Source organism: Mobula birostris (genome assembly GCF_030028105.1).
Source record: "Mobula birostris isolate sMobBir1 chromosome 1 unlocalized genomic scaffold, sMobBir1.hap1 SUPER_1_unloc_1, whole genome shotgun sequence".
Classification (NCBI taxonomy): Eukaryota; Metazoa; Chordata; class Chondrichthyes; order Myliobatiformes; family Myliobatidae; genus Mobula; species Mobula birostris.
The window spans coordinates 224,926-251,071 of record NW_027274035.1 but is presented as its reverse complement, the minus strand read 5'-3'; the positions used below and the strand labels follow the sequence as shown (position 1 = coordinate 251,071).

At 42.7% G+C, this 26,146-nt stretch overlaps 1 protein-coding gene across 2 annotated transcripts in view; it reads left to right on the top strand.

The window, feature by feature from the left end:
* LOC140191983 (uncharacterized) overlaps positions 1-26,146 on the top strand; it is a 194,720-nt gene that overhangs the window by 63,696 nt on the left and 104,878 nt on the right. For both annotated transcript variants that reach the window (XM_072249887.1, XM_072249886.1), the window contains 2 exons: positions 10,890-11,006; positions 13,968-14,042. In XM_072249887.1, coding sequence (XP_072105988.1) covers positions 10,890-11,006; positions 13,968-14,042 — 192 coding nt within the window. The remainder of the gene's footprint in view (positions 1-10,889; positions 11,007-13,967; positions 14,043-26,146) is intronic.

Genomic DNA, 26,146 nt, shown 5'->3' with positions numbered 1-26,146 from the left:
TGTCAATAACTGGAGACCATAGGTTTAAGGTATGAAGTTTAGAGGGGACCAGTGGAATTTTTTTTTCCATTCACAGTATGGTGGAGTCTGCAGTGGACTGCCAAGTGAAAGTGGATACTTTTGTAACATTTAAAGAGTGACTGTCTAGACCAGGGGTCCCCAACCCTTTTTTGCACTGTGGGCCGGTTTAATATTGACAACGTTCTTGCGGACCGGCTGACCAGTGGGGGGCGGGGGGGGGGGGCGGTGTGGTTAATCACTATCGGAAAATAGGTGATAAGTCAACTATAAGTCACTCATCAGTGGCTAATACACTCAATTTTGTTTCTAAAAGAGTTTATCTAATGAATTTAATATTAAACACACAGTGCATATTTTCCTCGCATGAATATAGTAATAAGTCAATTATAAGTCATAAGGGGGTTCCTTATGTCCAGTCTATTCTGCAATTTAGTTTTCGTTGCATTCATTGCAGAAAACTCCACTTCTCAGAGATATGATGTTGGAAATGGAAGCAACATTTTCAGTGCTTTCGTGGCTATCTCATGATATTCAGCCTTGACTTTGATCCAGAATGCCGGCAGAGATGTTATGTCAAACGTACTTTTCAGCCCGCCGTCATTTGCAGGCTCGAGGAGTTGATCTTTTTCCTGTGCTGACATGGATGATTCACCGGGGACATTCACAAATGGGTCACGGACCCATTCCTTTGCAAGTCTTGGGTCATTTGTGGTGGGGAAGTAACGCTCGAATTCTGTCGACAGCGAAGACAGGTGATCGCGCACCAGCTGTGAGAAGGATGGTGCAGCCTCAGTCTCTCCCAGAATCCCAGCTAATGTTGGGAACATGTCAAATATGCCCCTGTGCACTCACCGTCCCCACACTTCCAGTTTGGCTGTGAAAGCAGACACTTTATCTGCCAACTTGAAGACAGTTGTTATTCTCCCCTGAAGTGACAAATTGAGTTCATTGAGCAGGTTGAAGATGTCACACAGATAAGCGAGTTTTGCTATCCACTCCTCATCACTGAAGTGTACTGCCAGTGCTGACTTTTTTCTTGAAAGAAATCTCTGTAGCTGCTCTCTTAACTCAGAAACCCTGGCCAGGGCTCTCCCCCTTGGTAGTCACCTGACCTCAGTGTGTAAGAGAAGGCCTTTGTGCTCTGCATCCATTTCCTCGCAGAGCTGCTTAAACAGACGTGAGTTAAAGGCTTTTGCTTTGATGTGATTGATAACTTCAACAACGTCATTCAATACGCTGTTAAGATCAAGTGACATTTTTCGGCGAACCAGCATTTCCCTGTGTGTGACACAGTGTGTAGACTGGCATTCAGGAGCAACCTCTTTGACTCGGGTAGTGAAACCAGACTCGTTAAGCCGTTCCAACAGCTGTGCTTCGATGTCCTCCACTATATCATCGAAACTGTGGTAGCTGAAAGAGAAACCTGTGCCATCTTGTTAGCTGCAGCTTCTCCCAACAGTTCACGGCACATGTCTTTGGCAGCAGGCAGAATCAATTCCTCACCAACTGTGAAAGGCTTCTTAGCCTTAGCAATACGACTAGCCGCTAAGTACCACGCTCTCAGAGCAGCAGCATTTGTGGAAGTGGTGGCTCTCAGCACTTGCTTCTGTCCCGCTTGCTCACGTTTTTTCCACTCAAAAAACTCAACGGGTTTGTCTTTAAGTGCAGGGTGCTTGGACTCAAGGTACTGAAGCAGTTTTGAGGGCTTCATTGCCTCATTAGACAGCCTGTCTCCGCATATCACACACAGGGGGCTTGGAGCGTGCGAGTCACCGGTCGCAATAAAGCCATATTTTATGTATGACTTGTTGTATTTTCTGTTGAAGGAAGCTTTCTTTTTTTTGCAGTCTCGGCCTCAGTTGTCTCTGCGTTATCATCATCGTTAGGCCTTTTATGTCCCCTACCATCTCTTCCAAAGAAACTCTCAAGCGACATTTGTTTTTTTTATTTATCAGGTAGTTGTAGGTTAATGACCGACTGATGTCCTCGCGTGGGTAATGACCTTGCGTGCGTTCAAGTTCAACAGTGGGCATGACAGGGAGTGAGGAAAGGTGCAGCTGACTCGTACCTTTTCCTCGCGGCCCGGTACCAGTCCACGGCCTGGTGGCTGGGGACCACTGGTCTAGACAAGCACCTGAATTGCTATGACATTGAAAGGAACAGACGAAGTGCTTAGATATAGGATTAGATGATTAATTGATGGTCAACATGGACATAATAAGACCATAAGACAAAGGAGCAGAAGTAGGCCATTCGGCCCATCGAGTCTGCTCCGCCGTTTTATCATGAGCTGATCCATTTTCTCCTATTTAGTCCCACTCCCCCGCCTTCTCACCATAACCTTTGATGCCCTGGCTACTCAGATACCTATCAATCTCTGCCTTAAATACACCCAATGACTTGGCCTCCACTGCTGCCCGTGGCAACAAATTCCATAGATTCACCACCCTCTGGCTAAAAAAATTTCTTCACATTTCTGTTCTGAATGGGCGCCCTTCAATCCTTAAGTCATGCCCTCTCGTACTAGACTCCCCCATCATGGGAAACAACTTTGCCACATCCACTCTGTCCATGCCTTTCAACATTCGAAATGTTTCTATGAGGTCTCCCCTCATTCTTCTAAACTCCAAGGAATACAGTCCAAGAGCAGACAAACGTTCCTCATATGTTAACCCTCTCATTCCCAGAATCATTCTAGTGAATCTTCTCTGTCCCCTCTCCAACGTCAGCACATCCTTTCTTAAATAAGGAGAGAAAAATGCCCACAGTACTCCAAGTGAGGTCTTACCAGCGCCTAATAGAGCCTCAACATCACATCCCTGCTCCTATACTCTATTCCTCTAGAAATGAATGCCAACAATGCATTCGCTTTCTTCACTACTGACTCAACCTGGAGGTTAACTTTAAGGGTATCCTGTACGAGGACTCCCAAGTCCCGTTGCATCTCAGAACTTTGAATTCTTTCCCCATCTAAATAATAGTCTGCCCGTTTATTTTTTCTGCCAAAGTGCATAACCATACACTTTCCAACATTGTACTTCATTTGCCACTTCTCCGCCCATTCTTCCAATCTATCCAAGTTTCTCTGCAGACTCTCCGTTTCCTCAGCATTACCGGCCCCTCCACCGTATCGTCAGCAAACTTAGCCACAAAGCCATCTATTCCATAATCCAAATCGTTGATGTACAATGTAAAAAGAAGCGGCCCCAACACTGACCCCTGTGGAACACCACTGGTAACCGGCAGCCAACCAGAATAGGATCCCTTTATTCCCACTCTCTGTTTCCTGTCAATCAGCCAATGCTCTATCCACGTACGTAACCTTCCTGTAATTCCATGGGCTCTTATCTTGTTAAGTAGCCTCATGTGTGGCACCTTGTCAAAGGCCTTCTGAAAATCCAAATATACAACATCCACTGCATCTCCCTTATCTAGCCTACTTGTAATTTCCTCAAAAAATTGTAATAGATTTGTCAGGCAGGATTTTCCTTTAAGGAATCCATGCTGAGTTCTGCCTATCTTGTTATATGCCTCCAGGTACTCTGTAACCTCATCCTTGACAATCGACTCCAACAACTTCCCAACCACGGATGTCAAGCTAACAGGTCTATAATTTCCTTTTTGCTTCCTTGCCCCCTTCTTAAATAGCGGAGTGACATTTGCAATCTTCCAGTCCTCCAGAACCATGCCAGAATCTATCAACTTTTGAAAGATCATCGCTAATGCCTCTGCAATCTCCACAGCTACTTCCTTCAGAACACGAGGGTGCATTCCATCTGGTCCAGGAGATTTATCTACCTTTAGCCTATTCAGCTTCCTGAGTACTTTCTCTGTCGTAATTGTGACTGCGCACACTTCTCTTCCCTGCCACCCTTGAGTGTCCGGTATATTGCTGTCTTCCTCAGTGAAGACTGATGCAAAATACTTGTTCAGTTCCTCTGACATCTCCTCATCTCCCATTACAATTTCTCCAGCATCATTTTCTATCGGTCCTATATCTACTCTCACCTGTCTTTTACTCTTTATATACTTGAAAAAGCTTTTAGTATCCTCTTCGATATTATTTGCTAGCTTCCATTCATAGTTAATCTTTTCTCTTTTAATGACCTTCTTGGTTTCCTTTTGTAAGGTTTTAAAAACTTCCCAATCCTCTGTCTTCCCACTAATTTTTGCTTCCCTGTATGCCCTCTCTTTTGCTTTAACTTTGACTTCTCTTGTCAAGCACAGTTGCATCCTTTTTCCACTCGAAAATTTCATCTTTTTTGGAATATACCTGTCTTGCTCTGCGATCTTTCCCGCCAGTGTCCCTTTCCAGTCAACTTTGGCCAGTTCCTCTCTCATGCCACTGTAATTTCCTTTACTCCACTGAAATACCGACGCATCAGATTTCGGCTTCTTTTTTTCTAATTTCACAGTGGACTCAATCATGTTATGATCACTGCCTCCTAAGGGTTCCTTCACCTCAATCTCTCCAATCACCTCCAGTTCATTACACAATACCCAATCCAGTACAGCCGATCCCCTAGTGGGCTCAACAACAAGCTGTTCTAAAAAGCCATCTCGCAGACATTCTACAAATTCTCTCTCTTGAGATCCAGTGCTGACCTGATTTTCCCAATCCACTTGCATGTTAAAATCCCCCACAATTATCATAACACTGCCCTTCTGACAAGCCTTTTCTATTTCCTGTTGTAATTTGTAGTCCACATCCCTGCAGCTGTAATAAACTGAGACGAAGCTACTGACATGATGAAGGAAGCCCTGAACACCACCAGAGACAGAGGACCTTCATTGCTGCCCTAAATGCTAGCTGTGTAATGGGCAAAAGAGTGGATAAAGTGGGGTGAAAGGCATGTTTCTGGGATGAATCACTGAGGAGCCAAGAATAATATTTAAAAATTTGGGCTTAAAATGAGCAGTGTCTATATGTAAGTGGAGCAGTGTACAAGATTGCGTGCAAAAAAAGAAATCACAGGGTCAGATTTAATATCACCAGTATACGTTGTGATATTTGTTGCCTTAGCAACAGCAGCATATTGCAATACATAATAATAGAAAGAAAGAATGTGAATTACAGTAAGTATGCGTATGTATAGATGTGTATATATTATATATAAAGTAGTTAAAAGAAAGTAGTGAGGTAGTGTTCATGGGTTCAATGTCCATTCAGAAATCGGATGGCAGAGAGGAAGAAGCTGTTCCTGAATCATTGAGTATTTGCCTTCAAGCTTCTGTACCGGCTTCCTGATGGTAGCATGGAGAACAAGGAACGACCTGGGTGATGGGGGTCCTTAATGATGGATGCAGCCTTTTTGAGGCAATGCTTCTTGAAGATGCCCTAGATACTATGGAGGCTAGTATCCATGATGGAGCTGACTAAGTTTACAACTCTCTGCAACTTACTTGTATCCTATGCAGTAGCCCTCCCCACCTTGTATCATACAGTGATGCAGCCAGTTAGAATGCTCTCCACGGTACATTTGTAGAAATTTGTGAGTGTCTTTGGTGACAGACTTAGTCTCCTCAAACTCCTAATGAAATATAGCTGCTGTTGTGCCTCCTTTATAGCCGTATTGATAAGTTGAGTCCATATAACAAAGAAACTATAGAGAAAATCTGTGGCCCAAACTGGCATGTGTGACAAGGGCTTTAAATTGTGGGGCACTGGCACGATTATTAGAGTATAGGGAGCTGCTCTCTTGTGACACAATTCATTTGAACCTGACCAGAACAGTGTCCAGATGAATTCAATAATAGAAAGCCATTTCTGTATAAATAGAGATGGGAAGGAGAAGGAAATTTGGGAGATTTTGGTTAATGTATATAAACTAATAATCTAAGAAATTATTCATAGCAGAATTGCAGACTTTTAAATTTCAAAAATATAGTTTTTTTAATAATAATTAAAGACATGAAATGCATTTAGTGCATGTCAACATTTGATGGGTTTCAATGAGATCCCCCCCTCCCACCCCCCGTTCTTCCAAATTCCCATGAGTAAAGGCACAGAGCCGTCAATTGCTCCTCATTCGGGTGATCTCGTTGAAACCTATCGAATGTTGAAAGGCCTAGTGGATGTGGAGAGGACATTTCCTGTAGTGGAGTAGTCTAGGGCCAGAAGGCACACCCTCAGAATAAAGGGATGTCCATTTAGAACGGGGAGGAGGAGGAAGTTCTTTAGCCAGAGGGTGGTCAATATGTGAAATTTGTTGCCACAGGCTGCTGTGGAAGCGAGGCTGTTGGGTGTATTTAAGGCAGAGATTGATAGATTCTTGATTAGTCAGGGCATGAAAGGTTGTGGGAAGCAGGCAGGAGATTGGTGTTGAGATGGAAATGGACCAGATATAATGAAATGGCAGAGCAGACTTGATGGGCCAAGTGGCCTCATTCTGCTCCTATGTGTTATGGTCTTATGTTTTTATTGTAGCATAAAATCAAATCATTATCTTACAATGCCCCAGTGCCACTCACATCTCCTCCTTCAGCAATATACCAACAAAGTGTTTGAATGACTGTAAAACAGGACCCACCCACTCAATGCCCAGAGGAGGCAAATCCTTACACTGTAGTCCTTCCCTACAAAGACTCTGTGGTGGCTTCACCAAACTTGAATGTATCCCTCGGCATACAGTCTGCACCTTGTTCAGTGTGCCAGTTGGCAGCAAAGGCACAGAATACTAAGGGGAAGTTAGAGACAGATGGTGTCACAATATCCCTGGTAACAGGATTTTTCAGATGAGAAGGACGGGATAAAAATGAAGGGGTGATGGTCTTGTAAGGAAGCAATTGCAAATATGAAGTATGATGTGCTAGAAAGATCTCTGGGTTAAATAGGGAAACAAAAAGTTAGGCTGAGTTTCCTCTCTCCACTGTAATATTCCTGTACCTAATAAAGTGGCCACTGACTATATGTTTGTGGTGTTCTGCTGCTGTAGCCCACCTAATTCAAGGTTGTATGTGTTTTGCAGTCAGAGATGGTCTTCTATACATCCCTGTTGTAATGTGTCATTATTTAAGTTACTGTCACCTTCCCGTCAGCTTGAACCAGAGCCGGCCATTCTCCTTTGCGCTCTCTCATTAACATGGCATTTCTGCCCACAGAACTACTGCTCACTAGATGTTTTCTTTTCACACCTTTCCCTGTAAACTTTAGAGACTGTTGTGTGTGAAAATCCCAGGATATCAGTTTCTGAGATACTCATATCACCCTATCTGGCACCAACAAGTATGCCACGGTCAAAGTTACTTAGAACAATTTCTTCCCCATTCTGATGTTTGGTCTGAACAACAAATGAACCTCTTGACCATGTCTGCATGTTTTACTGCATTGAGTAGTTGCCACATGATTGGCTAATTAGATAATTGCATTAACGAGCAAGGGTTTAGTTGGAGCTTATAAAGTGGGCTCTAGGGGTATGTGTGATCTTTTTGAACAATCAGTATGTTCCCAGAGGCTTTGTAGAAATGATAAATGACAAAACAAGAGTACCAGAGTGAGAATCTGAGTTGTTATTTTAGTGGGAGATGGAATGCTGTCTATTCCTAATTAGGCCATAGTTTTACAAATGCTCATGAATCCTATCGCCAAGAATCCTCTACAATAGTTTTCTTACTACTGACGTGAGCCTCTCCAGTCTTTACGTACGAGTGAAATCCCTATTTCCTTTCTTGAGGAAACAGAACTAGATTAGCTATTTGATAGTTCTCTGGGACCTTGTCTGTAGCTAGTGAGGACACAAAGATTTTGGTCAAAGCCCCAGCAATCTCACCTGTTGTCTTTCTCAATAAACCTGGTGTAAATTCCACTAGGACCTGGGGAGTTATTCACCTTAACATTATTCCAGTGACCCAATGCTACCTCTTTCTTTATCTCAAAATGCCCTTGCATATTAACATGCTCCGGTATTCTTCATGACCTTGTCCTTGGTAAATACTGACATAGTTCAAAATAAATTTTATTATCGAAGTACATATATGTCACCATATTATCGAAGTACATATATGTCACCCTGAGATTCATTTTTTGTGGGCCTACTCAACAAATCTATAGAATATAGTAACTATAACAGAATCAGTGAATGACCTCCAAACTAGGGCTTTCAACCAGAGTGCAGAAGACACCAGACTGCAAATGCAAAAAGAAGGAACAATAATCTAAATAAATAAGCAATAAATATCAAGAACGTGAGCTAAAGAGTCTTTGAAAGTGAGTCCATTGGTTGTAGGAGCATTTCAATTATGGGGGCGAGTGAAGTTATCCCCCTTTTGTTCAGGAGCCGGATGGCTGAGTGGTAATAATTGTTGCTGAAACTTTGAAACTGGTGATGCGAGTCTTACGGCTCATGTACCTTACTTCCTGATGACAGCAGCAAGAAGAGAGCATGTCCTGGTTGGTGGGGTCCCGATGATGAATGCTGCTTTCCTGCAACAGTGGTGGGTAGGTCTTTACCCATGATGGTAATGAAAAGAGTGTTCATTGAAATTGTTCATGGTATTTCTTTCACAAGCAAGAGAAAATCTGCAGATGCTGGAAATCCAAACAACACACACAAAATGCTGGAGGAACTCAGCAGGCCATGCAGCATCTATGGAAAAGAGTAAACAGTTGACTTTTCAGGCCAAGATCCTTCTTCAGGACTGGAAAGGAAGGGGACAAGTCAAAGCAGGAGGTGGGAGGAGGGGAGGAAGAAGTTCAAGTTGGTAGGTGATAAGTGAAACTGGGGGAGGGGGTGAAGTAAAGAGCTGGAAAGTTGATTGATGAAAGAGATAAAGGATTGGAGAAGGGGGGGATCTGATAGGAGAGGGTAGAAGACTATGGAAGAAAGGGAAGAGCAGGGAGATAATGGGCAGTTAAAGAGATAAGGTGAGAGAGGGAATCAGGAAATGGGGAATGGTAGAGGGGTGGGGGCATTACTGGAAGTTTGAGAAATTTATGTTCATGCCATCAGGTTGGAGGCTACCCGGATGGAATATAAAGTGTGGCCCCTCCAACCTGAGTGTGGCCTCTTCACGGCAGTAGAGAACATGCTGAAAAGGGTGGCCATTGGGAGATTGTGCTTTTTCACCGATGTACAGGAGGCCACAACGGGAGCACTGGATACCCAAGATAATTCGCAGGTGAAGTATCGCCTCACCTGGAAGGACTTTTTGGGGCCCTGAATGATAACGAAAGAGGAGGTGTAGGGGCAGGTGTGTCACTTGTTCCACTTGCAAGTATAAGTGCTAGGAGGGAGATCAATAGGGAGGGACAAATGGACAAGGGAGTCGTGTAGGGAGCAATCACTGCGGAAAACAGGCAGGAGGCGAGGGGGGGGGCCCCGTTGGAGGTGGCTGAAGTTGTGTGGAATTATGCGCTGGATGTGGAGGCTACTGGGGTTGGTAGGTGAGGACAAGAGGAGCCCTATCCTTGGCGTGGCAGCGGGCAGATGGGGTGTGGGCAGATGTGCACGAAATGGAAGACATATGGATAAGGGTTGCATTGATGGTAGAGAAAGGGAAGCCCCTTTCTTTGAAGAAGGACATCTCAGTTGTTCTGGAATGACAAGCCTCATCCTGAGTACAGATGTGATGGAGGTGGAGGAACTGAGAGAAGGGGATGGCATTTTTACAAGTGGCAGGGTTGGAAGAGGTATAGTGCAGATAACTGGGAGAGTCAGTGAGTTTACAAAAGATATCAGTAGGTAGACTGTCTCCAGGGGTGGAGATGGAGAGATCAAGAAAGGGGAGGGGTGCCAGAAATGGACCAAGTAAATTTGAGGGTAGCGTGGAAATTGGAGGCAAAGTTGATGAAATCAACAAGCTCAGCATGGGTGCAGGAAAACAGCACCAATGAAGTTGAGCAAAGTTGATGAAATTGATGAGCTCAGCATGGGTGTAAGAAACAGCAGCAATGAAACCTTTAACACTCTCTGTTTTACATTCCATCCCTGATATGGCATTCATTCATCCTGTTTGTTGAGTTTCTGATAATTTGTGAAATCACATTAGTTAATGAAATACATGTATTGGGTGAGGAGATGCATCACCAAGCACCCAGATACATTTTGCCTTTGCAGGACTATTGACAGTTTGACAATAAACTGGACTGGTCAAAAAATACTGAGGCTGTCTATAAGAAGGGTCAGAGCAGTCTCTATTTCCTGAGGAGACTGAGGTTCTTTAACATCTGCCGGACGATGCTGAGGATGTTCTACGAGTCTGTGGTGGCCAGCGCTATCATGTTTGCTGTTGTGTGCTGGGGCAGCAGGCTGAGGGCAGCAGACACCAACAGAATCAACAAACTCATTCGTAAGGCCAGTGGTGTTGTGGGGATGGAACTGGACTCTCTGACAGTGGTGTCTGAAAAGAGGATGCTGTCTAAGTTGCATGCCATCTTGGACAAGGTTTCCCATCCACTACATAATGTACTGGGTGGGCACAGGAGTGCATTCAGCCAGAGACTCATTTCACCGAGATGCAACACAGAGCGTCATAGGAGGTCATTCCTGCCTGTGGCCATCAAACTTTACAACTCCTCCCTTGGAAGGTCAGACACCCTGAGCCAATAGGCTGGTCCTGGACTTATTTCATAATTTACGGGTGTAATTTACATATTACTATTTAACTATTTATGGTTCTATTACTATTTATTATTTATGGTGCAACCATAACAAAAACTAATTTCCCCCGGGATCAATAAAGTATGACTATGACTAGAAGGAGTAAAATTGTTAAGCTTTGTGCATTCTTTTTTTTTGTATACAGCCATGTGGATTACTAATTTAGAATAACACAAGCTGGCAAATATGAGGAATGTGCTGTCTTGATAGTGAGATTTATTCATCACTGTTGATCTTCGTAAATATTAATTTGCTTTTTTTCTTCTAAAGAATGGTAGATGATCTGCACAGACTTATTAAGGAAGCTAAGCTGCAGAGCCCCTTTGTACTCGTGGGATCGGAGCTTGGGGCACTCAATGCAAGATTTTATGCCCACATTCACAACTGGTAAGATAAAAATCTTGACATTTCAGATGGTGGAAATTAGAGTCTTGAAATGAAGCCAATTATATATTTATGAGTGTTGATTTAGCCAAAACAGAACTGAGAAATTATTTTAAAAGATTTGTGATAAATATACACTAGAACATGGTTAAAAAAAATTTCATTATTCTAATTAAATGTGCATTTCATAGTAAAAATGAAGCATCAATGTTGAGCATTAAGAAGGCTGAAGATAGTATTAGATTGAAGGTGTTTAGAAAGGTTTACGATGTTGTCAAGAAGGGTAATAAAGCTGGCATGTGGGAGAACATTAAGAACCATCAATAGATGGCCATAAAGACGAAAAATGAAAATATATTGGCATGAATTATATTAAAAAAAGATTTAAGAACATCTGCAATATAGTAAAGAAAGTATTGAAATTAAGTGTGTCTGTCACAGAAGATCCGAAGAAATAATTATGGGAAGTGAAAAGAAAACGTTAAATAATCACTTTAGAAAACATAATTAAAATCAGTAACATTGGAAATGAACACTGCAAGTAACTTGATGTAATTATTATCATTAAAAAGGAAGTAAATTAGAAATTAAGGGAAGTAAAAGTTAACAGAACCCTCTGAACTAAGTGTTCAAATGTACTGCAGGGATGATTGTTGCATTTATAATAACTCCTCTAAAATTTTGCGAACAGTCTGAGCAGATTAGAAGGTAATAAGTGCAAGACTTTTTCAAACAAGAAGTGAGAGAAAATGGGGGAACGACAGATGTGTTAATCTGGCTTGTCTGCAAAATGCTAAAATCCATCATTGAAGAGTATTCAGAAAATGATAGCATGATTAGGCAGAGGCAACATGTTTTTTTTAAAGGAAAATAGATTCTGATAAAACTAATTGAGGCAGGAATGATACGAGGGAACTAGTGAATTGAGTATACAGGTGAATCCTGCATTATGGCACTTTGGGAATGAAGTTTACCTTCTCAGAATTCACATGTCACTGCCAAAACAATCTGGGATATGCTTTCAGGAAATTTAAGTGAAAATGAGTAGATAATTTTTTTCCAACTCATTCCTTGATGTATGCACAGTTGATGTGGCTTCCCATTGGGGAAGATCATGACAAGGATTATTTTCTGCAAATGGAATTGCATCCCAATCCCCATAACACAGGGGTTGCCTGTGTGGACATTCAACAAGCATTTGACAAGAACCACAAGTTGATGGCTTTGGGCTTAAATTTTGATGAAGGTGGAGAAGTGATTAAGAGACTGAAACAGAGCAGAAATGAATAAATAAGACAAAATCTTCAGATGCTGGAAATCCAAAACAACACACACAAAATGCAACCCAACAGGCCAAGCAGTATCAATGGAAAAGAGTAAAGAGTTGATGTTTCAAGCTGAGACTCTCATCAGGACTGGGGGAAAAAAGATGAGAAGTTGCAGCAAGAAGGTAGGGGGAGGGGAGGACACAAATCTGTGAATCTATTGAGGTTATTTACTGTATTTGATGTTCCTGGTGTGGCGTCCTCTATATCAATGCGACCACATTCAAGTTGGAGGAGCAACTCCTTTCTTCCATGGTCTTCTATCCTCTCTTATCAGATTTCCCCCGTCTAGCTCTTTATCTCTTTCAACTATCAGCTTTCCAGCTCTTTTTTTACCCCTCCCCCCTCCCAGTTTCACCTATCACCTACCACCTTGTACTTCTTTCTCCCCTCCCCCACCTTCTTGCTCTAACGTCATGTATCTTCCCTCTCCTGATGAAATGTCTCTGCTTAAAACATTGACTGGTTACCCTTTTCCAGAGATGATTAACTGTTCATTGAAATTTAACCAAAATTCAAGATTTTTTGGTGTCATTTCCAGTACACAAGTGTATGTGAAGGTAATAGTTGTTGCTTTAGATCCGATGCAACACAAAAAAAGGCAGTAAGATAAAGAACACAATAATAACAATAAAAAAACTCAATAAATATAAATAGTTAAGATAGCTTATATACATATATTAATTGTATATTCATTAAGTGACACGGCACAGACGCGAGGTCTGTACGTGAGGTGATTGACAGGAAATGATAAAGTAGTGGTGGAAGTGCGGGTTAGTGGATGGAGGTGTTGATCTGCCTTACTGCTTGAAGAGCATAACTGTTTTTGGGTCTGGTGGTCCTGGCATGGATGCTATGTAGCCTCCTCCCTGAGATGGGAGTGGAACAAACAGTGCATGAGCAAGGTGTATGTGATCCTTCATGATGTTACTGGCTCTTTCCTGGAACCTTTCTCAGTACATGTCCTTGATGGTAGGTAGGTACCGGTGATGCGTTGCGCAGTTCTGACCACCTGTTGTAGAGCCTTCCTGTCTGCCACAATACGGTTTTCATACCATGCAGAAATACAGCTTGTTAGAATGCACTCTACTGTGCATCTGTAGAAGTCGTGTATACACTGTAGATGTGCATAGTGCAGCTCTCTTCAGCTTCTTCAGAAAGTAGAGGTGTTGGTGAGCTTTCTCGATTGTGCAGAATGTGTTCTGGGACACGAGAGATTGGGTGTGATGTGCACGCCCGGGTGTTTGACACTGCTCGCAGTTTCCACCACTGTTGATGTAAAGATTTGCTTGCTTGCATTTGCAATAGGAGAGCAAAGATTAAGTGATGATTGATAAGTGTGTTTCAAGTATTTCTGTTTCTAAACTATCCAAGTTCATTTTTATTTGGTTTTATATGCCCCTGTTTAATGTTCCGTATGCAGCGATATAAAGATTAATGTCAACACTAGAGTGCAATTCCAAAAAGAGCTGGTAAATGGATATCACAAATGCTATACTCACAAGAGTTTTCCAATATCTGCTAAATTGCTCCATAAAGTATATCTTCAGTAATGTCTATTTGGCTGGGTTATTGCTGTACCTTGAACTCTGTCTGCTGAAATACACCCTCAGTTGGCAAACCTATCTCTGTCCCACAGGGAGGTGTCTGATCTTGTCCTCATCGATCCAATCCCTGAAGAACTATTCATGGAAGACGTATGGTTGCAGTACTGGTAAGTAAACGTACCCAGCTTTACAGTTAATTTACATATGTGAAACTTGTATTTATTTCTGTAATGACTCTTTATAATGAACTTTCCATTTCTCATTTACTCATCATTAGGAAATGACCAAGCTATTATGAATTGACTTTCAACTGTTGTCCACCCCATTTCTAGTGTCAAATACTTATCATAAAATTAATCAAAATTGTTTAATGATAGGCCACATAATATAGAGAAGAATGAATTAAGGTAATGGAACCTTATGAAAAAATTTAAAACCAAACTAATTCAAGAGATGATAGGACCTGGTTAAAGTAAATTGGATAATCTGTGCAAAAATTATATTTCTTCATCAAGGAATAATTTTTGAGAAATTAAAAGATACATTGGAAAAATGATCTATGCAGAACTAATTGAAATAGTAAATCAAGATAAAAATAATGTTATCATATTGTCAATAAGGTCATTCCAAATAGATTAGGTCTACTCCGGCCGCTCCTGGAGCGGATCTGGAACTCAGTCTGGTTTGGAATGCTGTTGGCTTGCTTCTGTTGTTTGCATGATGTGTATTTTTCTCTGTTTTTTGATCTTTTTAAAAATTGGGTTATTCAAGTTTCTTGCTTTGTACCTGCCTATAAGCAGACAAATTTCAAGGTGTATAATTTATACATTCTTTGATAATAAGTGTGCTTTGAAATCAAGAAAGGTGGATACTGAGAGACATTGGAAAAGATTAGTGTCATTGTTATGCTGAAGGCAGTAGGAAGGATATCATTAGTGGCTGTTGAAGAGAATTTAGAGCTGCAATTGCAATCTCTTTACTGAGAAGAAAAATCAGACAACAGATACTTTCAGATTTTTGGCTGATCCCTCAACCAGTTAAACGTACTATCAGCCTTATTTTATGTAAGCTTGAGTGTCAGAATTCCATAAACACAGCTGAACTTGACATAATGTAATCGACCTGAAAGCAAATGCCAAAGTGTTGGGAGGCCTTGTAAAACTTAGAAAATAAATTATCTCTAAATTGGCTCCAGCCCATTAAAATATACTTTACAAAATTTATTAATTACAAACATATTTATATTCTAATGGATAATTTAAAGTTATCGCAAACTAATTTTACAAAAGTAAGTATTTTATTTCTCACCTGAGGGGAGGAAATTCGCGAGGGATCATCTAATGAGGCCATTTGGGTCGAACTTAGAAATAAGAAAGGGAATGGTCACCTTGGGAAGGCTGTACTATAGACCCCCTAGTAGTTAATGGGAACTCGTGGAGGAGCTGTGTTGAGAAATTGTATGTAATTGCGCTATTGGGAGATTTCAATTTTCCCAGTATCGACTGGGCCACCCAGAGTGTAGAGGGCCTTGAATGGGGTAGACTTTGTGCAGTGCGTCCAAGACAGTTTCCTCATGGAAAATATTTAGGAATCTACTCGAGAAGGAAAGATATTGGACTTCCTCTTAGGGACTCAGGTGGGCCAAGTAACTGAAGTGGCAGTTGGGGAGCACTTGAGGTCCAGTGATCTCAATTTTATTACCATAGAAACCATAGAAACTACAGCACAGAAACAGGCCTTTTGGCCCTTCTTGGCTGTGCCGAACCATTTTCTGCCTAGTCCCACTGACCTGCACACGGACCATATCCCTCCATACACCTCCCATCCATGTATCTGTCCAATTTATTCTTAAATTAAAAAAGAACCCGCATTTACCACCTCGTCTGGCAGCTCATTCCATACTCCCACCACTCTCTGTGTGAAGAAGCCCCCCCTAATATTCCCTTTAAACTTTTCCCCCCTCACCCTTAACCCATGTCCTCTGGTTTTTTTCTCCCCTTGCCTCAGTGGAAAAAGCCTGCTTCCGTTCACTCTATCTATACCCATCATAATTTTATATACTTCTATCAAATCTCCCCTCATTCTTCTACGCTCCAGGGAATAAAGTCCTAACCTATTCAACCTTTCTCTGTAACTGAGTTTCTCAAGTCCTGGCAACATCGTTGTAAACCTTCTCTGCACTCTTTCAACCTTATTTATATCCTTCCTGTAATTTGGTGACCAAAACTGAACACAATACTCCAGATTCGGCCTCACCAATGTCTTATACAACTTCATCATAACAATCCAGCTCTTATACTCAATACTTAGATTAATAAAGACCAATGTACCAAAAGCTCCCTTTACGACCCTATCTACTTGTGACGCCACCTTTAGGGAATTTTGTGTCTGTATTCCCAGATCCCTCTGTTCCACTGCACTCCTCAGTTCCTTACCATTACTCTGTATGTTCTACCTTGGTTTGTCCTTCCAACGTGCAATACCTCACACTTGTCTGTATTAAACTCCATCTTCCATTTTTCAGCCCATTTTTCCAGCTGGTCCAAGTCCCTCTGCAGGCTCTGAAAACCTTTCTCACTGTCTACTACACCTTCAGTCTTTGTATCATCAGTAAATTTGCTGATCCAATTTACTACATTATCATCCAGATCATTGATATAGATGACAAATAACAATAGACCCAGCACTGATCCCTGTGGCACACCACTAGTCACAGGCCTCCACTCAGAGAAGCAATTCTCTACCACCACTCTTTGGCTTCTTCCATTGAGCCAATGTCTAATCCAATTTACCACCTCTCCATGTATACCTAGTGACTGAATTTTCCTAACTAACCTCCCATGCGGGACCTTGTCAAAGGCCTTACTGAAATCCATGTAGACAATATCCACTGCCTTCCCTTCAGCCACTTTCCTGGTAACCTCCTCGAAAAACTCCAATACATTGGTCAAACATGACCTACCACGCACAAAGCCATGTTGACTCTCCCTAATAAGTCCCTGTCTATCCAAATGCTTGTAGATTCTGTCTCTTAGTACTCCCTCCAATAACTTACCTACTACCGACGTTAAACTCACCGGCCTATAATTTCCCGGATTACTTTTCGATCCTTTTTTAAACAACGGAACAACATGAGCCATTCTCCAATCCTCCAGCACCTCACTCGTAGACAGCGACATTTTAAATATTTCTGCCAGGGCCCCCGCAATTTCAACACTAGTCTCCTTCAAAGTTCGAGGGAACACTCTGTCAGGTCAAGGGGATTTATCCACTTTAATTTTCCTTAAGACAGCAAGCACCTCCTCCTTTTCAATCTGTACAGTTTCCATGATCTCACTACTTGTTTCCCCTAATTCCATAGACTTCATGCCAGTTTCCTTAGTAAATACAGGCGCAAAAAACCTATTTAAGATCTCCCCCATTTCCTTTGGTTCCGCACATAGCCGACGACTCTGATCTTCAAGAGGACCAATTTTATCCCTTACAATCCTTTTGCTCTTAATGTACCTGTAAAAGCTCTTTGGATTATCCTTCACTTTGACTGCCAAGGCAACCTCATGTCTTCTTCTAGCCCTCCTGATTACTTTCTTAAGTATTTTCTTGCACTTCTTATACTCCTCAAGCACCTTATTTACTCCCTGTTTCCTATACATTTCATACAACTCCCTCTTCTTCTTTATCAGAGTTGCAATATCCCTTGAGAACCAAGGTTCCTTATTCCTATTCAATTTGCCTTTAATCCTGACAGGAACATACAAACTCTGCACTCTTAAAATTTCCCCTTTGAAGGCTTCCCACCTACCAATCACATCTTTGCCAGAGAACAACTTGTCCCAATCCACGCTTTTTAGATCCTTTCTCATTTCTTTAAATTTGGCCTTCTTCCAGTTCAGAACCTCAACCCTAGGACCAGATCTATCCTTGTCCATGATCAAATTGAAACTAATGGTGTTATGATCACTGGAACCAAAGTGCTCCCCTACACAGACTTCCGTCACTTGTCCTAACTCGTTTCCTGACAGGAGATCCAATATTGCATCCCCTCTAGTTGGTCCCTCTATATATTGATTTAGAAAACTTTCCTGAACACATTTTATAAACTCTAAACCATCTAGACCCCTAACAGTATGGGAGTCCCAATCAATGTACGGAAAATTAAAATCCCCTACCACCACAACTTTATGTTTCCTGCAGTTGCCTGCTATCTCCCTGCAGATTTGCTCTTCCAAGTCTCGTTGACTATTGGGTGGTCTGTAATACAATCCCACTAATGTGGCCATACCTTTCCTGTTTCTCAGCTCCACCCATAAGGACTCAGTAGACAAGCCCTCTAATCTGTCCGGCCTGAGCACTGCTGTAATATTTTCCCTAACAAGCAATGCTACACCCCCCACATTTCATTCCTCTGCCTCTATCACATCTGAAACATCGGAACCCTGGAATATTAAGCTGCCAGTCCTGCCCCTCCTGTAGCCAAGTTTCACTAATTGCTATAACATCATAATTCCACGTGTCAATCCACACCCTCAACTCATCCGCCTTCCCCGCAATACTCCTAGCATTGAAATATATTCACCTCAGAAGATTTTTACCACCACTCACAACCTTTCTATTAGCGGATTTGCTTGAACTTTGAACATCATTTATTTTCACCCCAGCCACACTGTCAGCTCTGGCACTCTGGTTCCCATCCCCTGCAAATCTAGTTTAAAGCCTCCCCAATAGCATTAACAAACCTCCCTGAAAGGATATTGGTCCCCCTGTAGTTCAAGTGTAACCCATCTCTCTTGTACATGTCCCACCTGCCCCAGAAGAGGTCCCAATGATCCTGAAATCTGAAACCCTGCCCCCTGCACCAGTTCCTCAGCCACTTGTTCATCCTCCAGAGCATCCTATTCCTACCCTCACTGGCACCTAGCACAGGTAGCAATCCTGAGATTACCACCCTCGAGGTCCTGCTTTTCAACTTCCTACCAAGCTCTCTATACTCACTCTCCAGGACCTCCTCACTCTTCCTTGCTATGTCATTGGTACTGATGTGCACCACGACATCTGGCTGATCACCCTCCCATTTCAGAATGTCATGCAATCGATCAGAGACATCCTTGACCCTGGCACCCGGGAGGCAACAAACCATCCTGGATTCTCTGTCACGACCACAGAACCTCCTTTCTGCACCTCTAACTATCGAAGCCCCTATCACTACTGCTCTCCTCTTTTTCCACCCTCCCTTCTGCACTGCAGAGCCAGACTCGGTGCCAGTGATCCGGCTGCTGCAGCTTGTCCCAGGTAAGTCATCCCCCCCAACAGTATCCAATGTGGTATACTTGTTGTTGAGGGGAATGGCCACAGGGGAACCCTGCTCTGCCTGCCCTTTCCTCTTCCCTCGCCTGACAGTGACCCAATTTCCTGTGCTCTGCTCCTTTGGTGTAACTACCTCCCTGTAGCTACGATCTATAATCTCCTCATTCTCCCGAATGATCTGCAGGTCATCCAGCTCCTGCTCCAGTTCCCTAACGTGGTTTGTCAGGAGCTGCAGCTGGATGCACTTCTTGCAGGTGTCGTTGTCAGGGACACCAGAGGGCTCCCTGACTTCCCTATCCTGCAAGAGGAGCATTCCAACATCCTACCTGGCATTCTCTCTGCACTAAACAATCTGGACAAAAAACTTACTGGAACCTACCCTGGCCTCTGCCTGTTCTCGCCGAAGCCTGTTGAGCCAAAGCCGTCCCACTCTGACTCAGTCCACTCCGACGATGGCCGCTACAACGATGGCCGCTGTATATGGAGGTCTACTTTTAAACCTTGGCGCGCTATGTCACGCGCCTGCGCAGTGCAGACCCTTCTCCCTGAGCAGTGTTTAAAAAAAAACGACTTTTTCTACCCGATTTTATTATTCTTAAAATTGTTATTGAAGAAAGCAGAATAGGTCCACGGGTTAAAGTCCTGAACTGGAGCTGGGCAAACTTTGACGGCATTAGGCAGGATCTAGTAGGGGTGGACAGGGCGACTATTTTTAGGCAAAGGCATAGTTGGCTTTTAAAAGGGTTATATCAGTTCAGTAGTGAATCTAACTTAAAAGAGTCCAGGGGCAAAATGTTGCTGTTACAGTGAAGGGTAGACACACCGAGTTCAGGAAACCCTGGCTGATGAAAAATATTGCGATTCCGGTGAGGAAAAAGAAGGAAGAGTACATCACATTTAGGCAGCTGGGTATGAATTAATCCCTCGATTAATCTAAAAAGTTCAAGATTAGGTTTAAGATGAAAATCAGGAGGACAAAAAGGACATGAGGTGGACTTGGCACTTGCAGTATTGTGTACATTTTTGTTCACTCCGTTATAGGATAGTTAAGATGAAGAGGATGCAGAAGAGATTTACGAGGATGCCTTGCAGGAGAATGAGAGGTGACCTCATTGAAGTTTATAAAATCATGAGGGGAATTGATAAGGTGGGCAGTCAGTTTTTCACCCAGTATTGTGGAGTCCAAAACTAGAGGGCCCAGATATAAGATAAGAAGGGAGAGATTTAAAACGGATGTCTTGTTTAGTTGAGATGTAACTTGTTTACACAGAAGGTGGTGAATACCTGGAATAAGTTGCCAGAAGAAGTGATCGAGGTGGGTACAGCTACAACAGTTAAGAGGCATTTGGGTAGCCATTGTTTTTGTGCTGTATTCCTGTATGACTCCTAAATCTGCGCTTTACAAATTCCATGGTGATCACCAGGATCCTGTGTCCTGTTCCAGATCAGATCTGGTGCAAGATTCAGGAATCAACGTCCTCAGGCTGATGCTGGCTCATTTCCTATGAGGAGTTCGACAACTCCACAATGTCAAGACAGCATAGTGGTTAGGAATTCAATTCCAGTGCCATCTGTAAGGGGTCTGTACGTTATCCCGCCGAATGCATGGGTAGGTAAAGTGCTCATTGTAAATTGTCCAGTGAATAGGTTAGGGTTGAGCAGGTTGGTTGGGGGTTGCTGGGCGACATGGCTCAGAGGGCCGGAAGGGTTGCCTCTGTGCTATATTGCTAAGTAAATAGAATAATAAAAATAAAAACTTAATTGCAATTTTGGAACTTAATTCAGTTCAACTGGTTGATTAACAGAGTTCTGAATTAGCTCCATTAATTGAACATCTGCATGAACCATAATTAGCGGCACATATTTCAAAGGTAGAGAACTGACAAAACACATTCATTCCAGTTGCTTTTTCTAGCCACCTTCCTCTCTGTCAAAGATAAATAGGAGTTGATTCAAACAGTTCAGTAGTGAATCTAACTTGATTGAAATCCAAATGATGGTAATCAATAATAAATATATGCGAGCCAGTGTGCTATCCAACCAAATGTAGAAAAGTAAGGATGTGCTGGAGGTCATCAGCTGATCGATGAGGGCTGACGGCATCATCTACTAATCACAGATGAACTTAGACCAGTGCAGAGCAATTGCACCCTGAGATGACTAATATTTCAGTGCTGAAATGTTAATATGCTGACAGAAATAACATGGTGTAACATATTATTAGCAAGATCTTTTATTGTAATAATTGTGATATTTTAAAAGCTATATCTTTGTTCCTCTTTGTGTTGTACTTGTTCAGTGAACCAAACAGATCCATCTATCCCATTTAAGTAATTGGAGGAAATAATTACGTTTGCAAAGTCTGATTGCAAAACTTGAGCGTGATTTTATGTATGTGCCTTTGTCATTACCGTTACCCAGAAATGAATGGTACAAATCTCCGCCATCATTTATTTACTCAGCATGAAGTATTCACACAGGAACATTTGCTTGACAAATGAATTTCTGTCAAAAATGGCAAAGCCTGGGTGGAAAACTGGAACGATTTCCAGTTTTTGGACAAATAAATCTTATAACAATACAGGCTGAATGGTTACTCTGTCTTGGCCCAGTTTTTTTATATAACTTAGAGCGTCATAGAACACTACAGCACTGAAACAGGCCTGTTGGCCCATCTAGTCTTTGCTGAACCATTAATTTGCCTAGTCCCATTGACCTGTACCCAGACCATAGCCTTCCATACCCCTCCTATCCATGTACCTATCCAAATTCCTCTTAAAGGTTGAAATCAAACCACATCCACTACTTGAACTGGCAGATCGTTCCACACTCTTACTTCCCTCTGAATGCAGAAGTTCCCCCTGATGTTCCTAAAATATTTCACCTTTCAACCTTAACCCATGACTTCTAGTTGTTGTGGAACCTCAGTGGAAAAAGCTTGGTTGCACTTACCCTATCTACTTCAACATAACATCCCAATTCCTGTACTCAGTACTTTGATTTGTAAAGGCCAATGTGTCATAAGCTTTCCTTAGGACCCTATCTGCCTGTGGCACCACTTTCGAAGAATTATGAATCTGCATTCCCAGTGCCCTACCGCTCATTGTGTAAGACCTACTCTGGTTGGTCTTACTGAAGTGCAATGCCTCACACTTGTCTGCATTAAATTGCATCTTCCGTTTTTCAGCCCATTTCCCCAGCTGCTCCAGATCCCAATAGTCTTTCTTGCTGTCCACTACACGCCCAATCTTGATGTCATTTGAAAATTTGCTGATCCAGTTACCATATTATCATCCAGATCATTGATATAGATGACAAACTACAATGGACCCAGCACCGATTCCTATGGCACATCACCAGTCACAGAGGCAACCATCTACTACCACTCTCTGGCTTCTCCCGTGAAGCCAAACTCTAATCCAGTTTATTACCTCATATTGAACGCCAAGCGACTGAACCTTCTTGACCAACCTCCCTTGTGGGACCTAGTTAAATGCCTTGCTGGAGTGCATGTACACATCATCAACTTTCCTGGTAACTTCCTCAAAAATCACCGGCTGGTGGCGTAGTGGCATCAGCGCCAGACTTCGGAGCAATGGCTCCAGAGTTCAAATCCAGCCGGCTCCTTTGCACACTTTCCATCCGTGCTGGGTTGAGCATCGAGCTAGCAACTCGGTCTCATAAAAATAAGAAAGCCTGCTAAAAAAACCGCTGTCCTGACGCTGTCCCGATGACTCCACTCGGAGTTATGGGCTTTCTCCTTCTTCTTTCTTCTTCCTCAAAAATCTCTATAAGATTGATTAAGCACCACTTACCATGCACAAAGTCATGTTGACAGTACCTAATCAGTCCTTGCCTATCCAAGTACTTACATATCCAGTCCCTTTGAACACCCTTCAATAACCTTCCCACTACAACGACAGGCTCACCAGCCTATAATTTCTGATTTATTCTTAGGGCCTTCCTTAAGAAACTGAACAACACTAGCTATCCTTTAGTCCCCTGGCCTCACCTGTGGCTAAAAATGTTTAAAATATCTAAGTTAGAGTCCCTGCAATTTCTGCTCTGTCCTCCCATGGCGTCAGAGGGAACACTTTGTCAAGCCCTGGGGATTTATCCACCCTAACTTGCCTCAAGATGGCAAACATCACCTCCTCTGTAATCTGTACAGGGTTGTTGATGTCCCCGCTGCATTACCACACATGTATAGACTCTATCCATCTCCCAAGTAAATACAGATGCAAAAGAATGTATTTAAGATCTCCCCCATCTCTATCAGCTCCATGCATAGATTACCACTCTGATCTTCGAAAGGACCAATTTTACCCCTTGCTGTCCTTTTGCTCTTAATATCTATATCTGTAGAAGCTCTTGGGATTCTTATTCATCTTGTTTGCTTGAGCAACCTCATGTCTTTTAGCCTTCCTGATTTCCTCCTTAAAGGTTCTTTTGCATTTCTTATACTCTTCAATACTTCATCTGCTGTGACATTTTCCCCGACTAGTGATGCCAGTCCTACCCCTTAATCCCTCCCGCTCTATCACATCAAAAACGGAACCCCAGAGCTGCCAGTTCTTCCCCTCCTGCAACAAAGTCTCACTAATGGCTACAGTGTCATAATTCATGCCCTGAATTCATCTGCCTTTTCTACAATACTCCTTGCATTGAAATATATGCATCATAGAACTTTAGTCCCGCCATGATAGACAAAGGAGCAGAAGTCGGCCATTTGGCCCATCGAGTCTGCTCCGCCATTTTATCATGAGCTGATCCCTTCTCCCATTTAGTCCCACTCCCCCGCCTTCTCACCATAACCTTTGATGCCCCGGCTACTCAGATACCTATCAATCTCTGCCTTAAATACACCCAATGACTTGGCTTCCACTGCTGCCCATGGCAACAAATTCCATAGATTCACCACCCTCTGGCTAAAAAAATTTCCTCGCATCTCTGTTCTGAATGGGCGCCCTTCAATCCTTAAGTCATGCCCTCTCATACTAGACTCCCCCATCATGGGAAACAACTTTGCCACATCCACTCTGTCCATGCCTTTCAACATTTGAAATGTTTCTATGAGGTCCCCCCTCATTCTTCTAAACTCCAAGGAATACAGTCCAAGAGCGGGCAAACGTTCCTCATATGTTAACCCTCTCATTCCCGGAATCATTCTAGTGAATCTTCTCTGTCCCCTCTCCAACGTCAGCACATCCTTTCTTAAATAAGGAGACCAGAACTGCCCACAGTACTCCAAGTGAGGTCTCACCAGCGCCTTATAGAGCCTCAACATCACATCCCTGCTCCTACACTCTATTCCTCTAGAAATGAATGCCAACATTGCATTCGCCTTCTTCACCACCGACTCAACCTGGATGTTAACCTTAAGGGTATCCTGCACGAGGACTCCCAAGTCCCATTGCATCTCAGAACTTTGAATTCTCTCCCCATTTAAATAATAGTCTGCCTGTTTATTTCTTCTGCCAAAGTGCATAACCATACACTTTCCAACATTGTACTTCATTTGCCACTTCTTTGCCCATTCTTCCAATCTATCCAAGTCTCTCTGCAGACTCTCTGTTTCCTCAGCACTACCGGCCCCTCCACCTATCTTCATATCATCAGCAAACTTAGCCACAAAGCCATCTATTCCGTAATCCAAATCGTTGATGTACAACGTAAAAAGAAGCGGCCCCAATACGGACCCCTGTGGAACACCACTGGTAACCGGCAGCCAACCAGAATAGGATCCCTTTATTCCCGCTCTGTTTCCTGCCAATCAGCCAACACCCTATCCATGTATGTAACTTTCCCTTAATTCCATGGGCTCTTGTTAAGCAGCCTCATGTGTGGCACCTTGTCAAAGGCCTTCTGAAAATCCAAATATACAACATCCACTGCATCTCCCTTATCTAGCCTACTTGTAATTTCCTCAAAAAATTGTAATAGGTTTGTCAGGCAGGATTTTCCTTTAAGGAAACCATGCTGAGTTCTGCCTATCTTGTCATATGCCTCCAGGTACTCTGTAACCTCATCCTTGACAATCGACTCCAACAACTTCCCAGCCACCGTTGTCAAGCTAACAGGTCTATAATTTCCTTTTTGCTTCCTTGTCCCCTTCTTAAATAGCGGAGTGACATTTGCAATCTTCCAGTCCTTCAGAACCATGCCAGAATCTATCAACTTTTGAAGGATCATTGCTAATGCCTCTGCAATCTCCACAGCTACTTCCTTCAGAACACGAGGGTGCATTCCATCTGGTCTGGGAGATTTATCTACCTTTAGACTATTCAGCTTCCTGAGTACTTTATCTGTCGTAATTGTGACTGTGCACACTTCTCTTCCCTGCCACCCTTGAGTGTCCAGTATACTGCTGATGTCTTCCTCAGTGAAGACTGATGCAAAATACTTGTTCAGTTCCTCTGCCATCTCCTTATCTCCCATTACAATTTCTCCAGCATCATTTTCTATCGGTCCTATATCTACTCTCACCTGTCTTTTACTCTTTATATACTTGAAAAAGCTTTTAGTATCCTCTTTGATATTATTTGCTGGCTTCCTTTCGTCGTATCGTCAGAGAGATTTCATTGACCTGACATCGTATGTAGGCTTAACAACATCTTTCTCCACAATCACTGCACTATCTGTTCTGATTCTCTGGTTCCCATTCTCTCCCCAGTTCATGTGCGACCATTGTTCCTGTACAGACCCCATCTTCCCTGGAAGAATCCAAATACCTGAAGCCCACCGTTCTGCACCATTTTCTTAGATACGTGATAAACTGTATTATCTTCCTATTTTTGGCATCACTAGAACTTGGCATGGGTAGCAATCTTGCGTTCACAACCCTGGAGGTCCTGTCTTTTAACCTAGCACCTATCTCCCCAAGCTCACTGTATAGAACCTCATCACTCTCCCTACCCATGTCATTGGTACCTACATGGACCATGACCTCTGGCTGTTCACCTTGCTA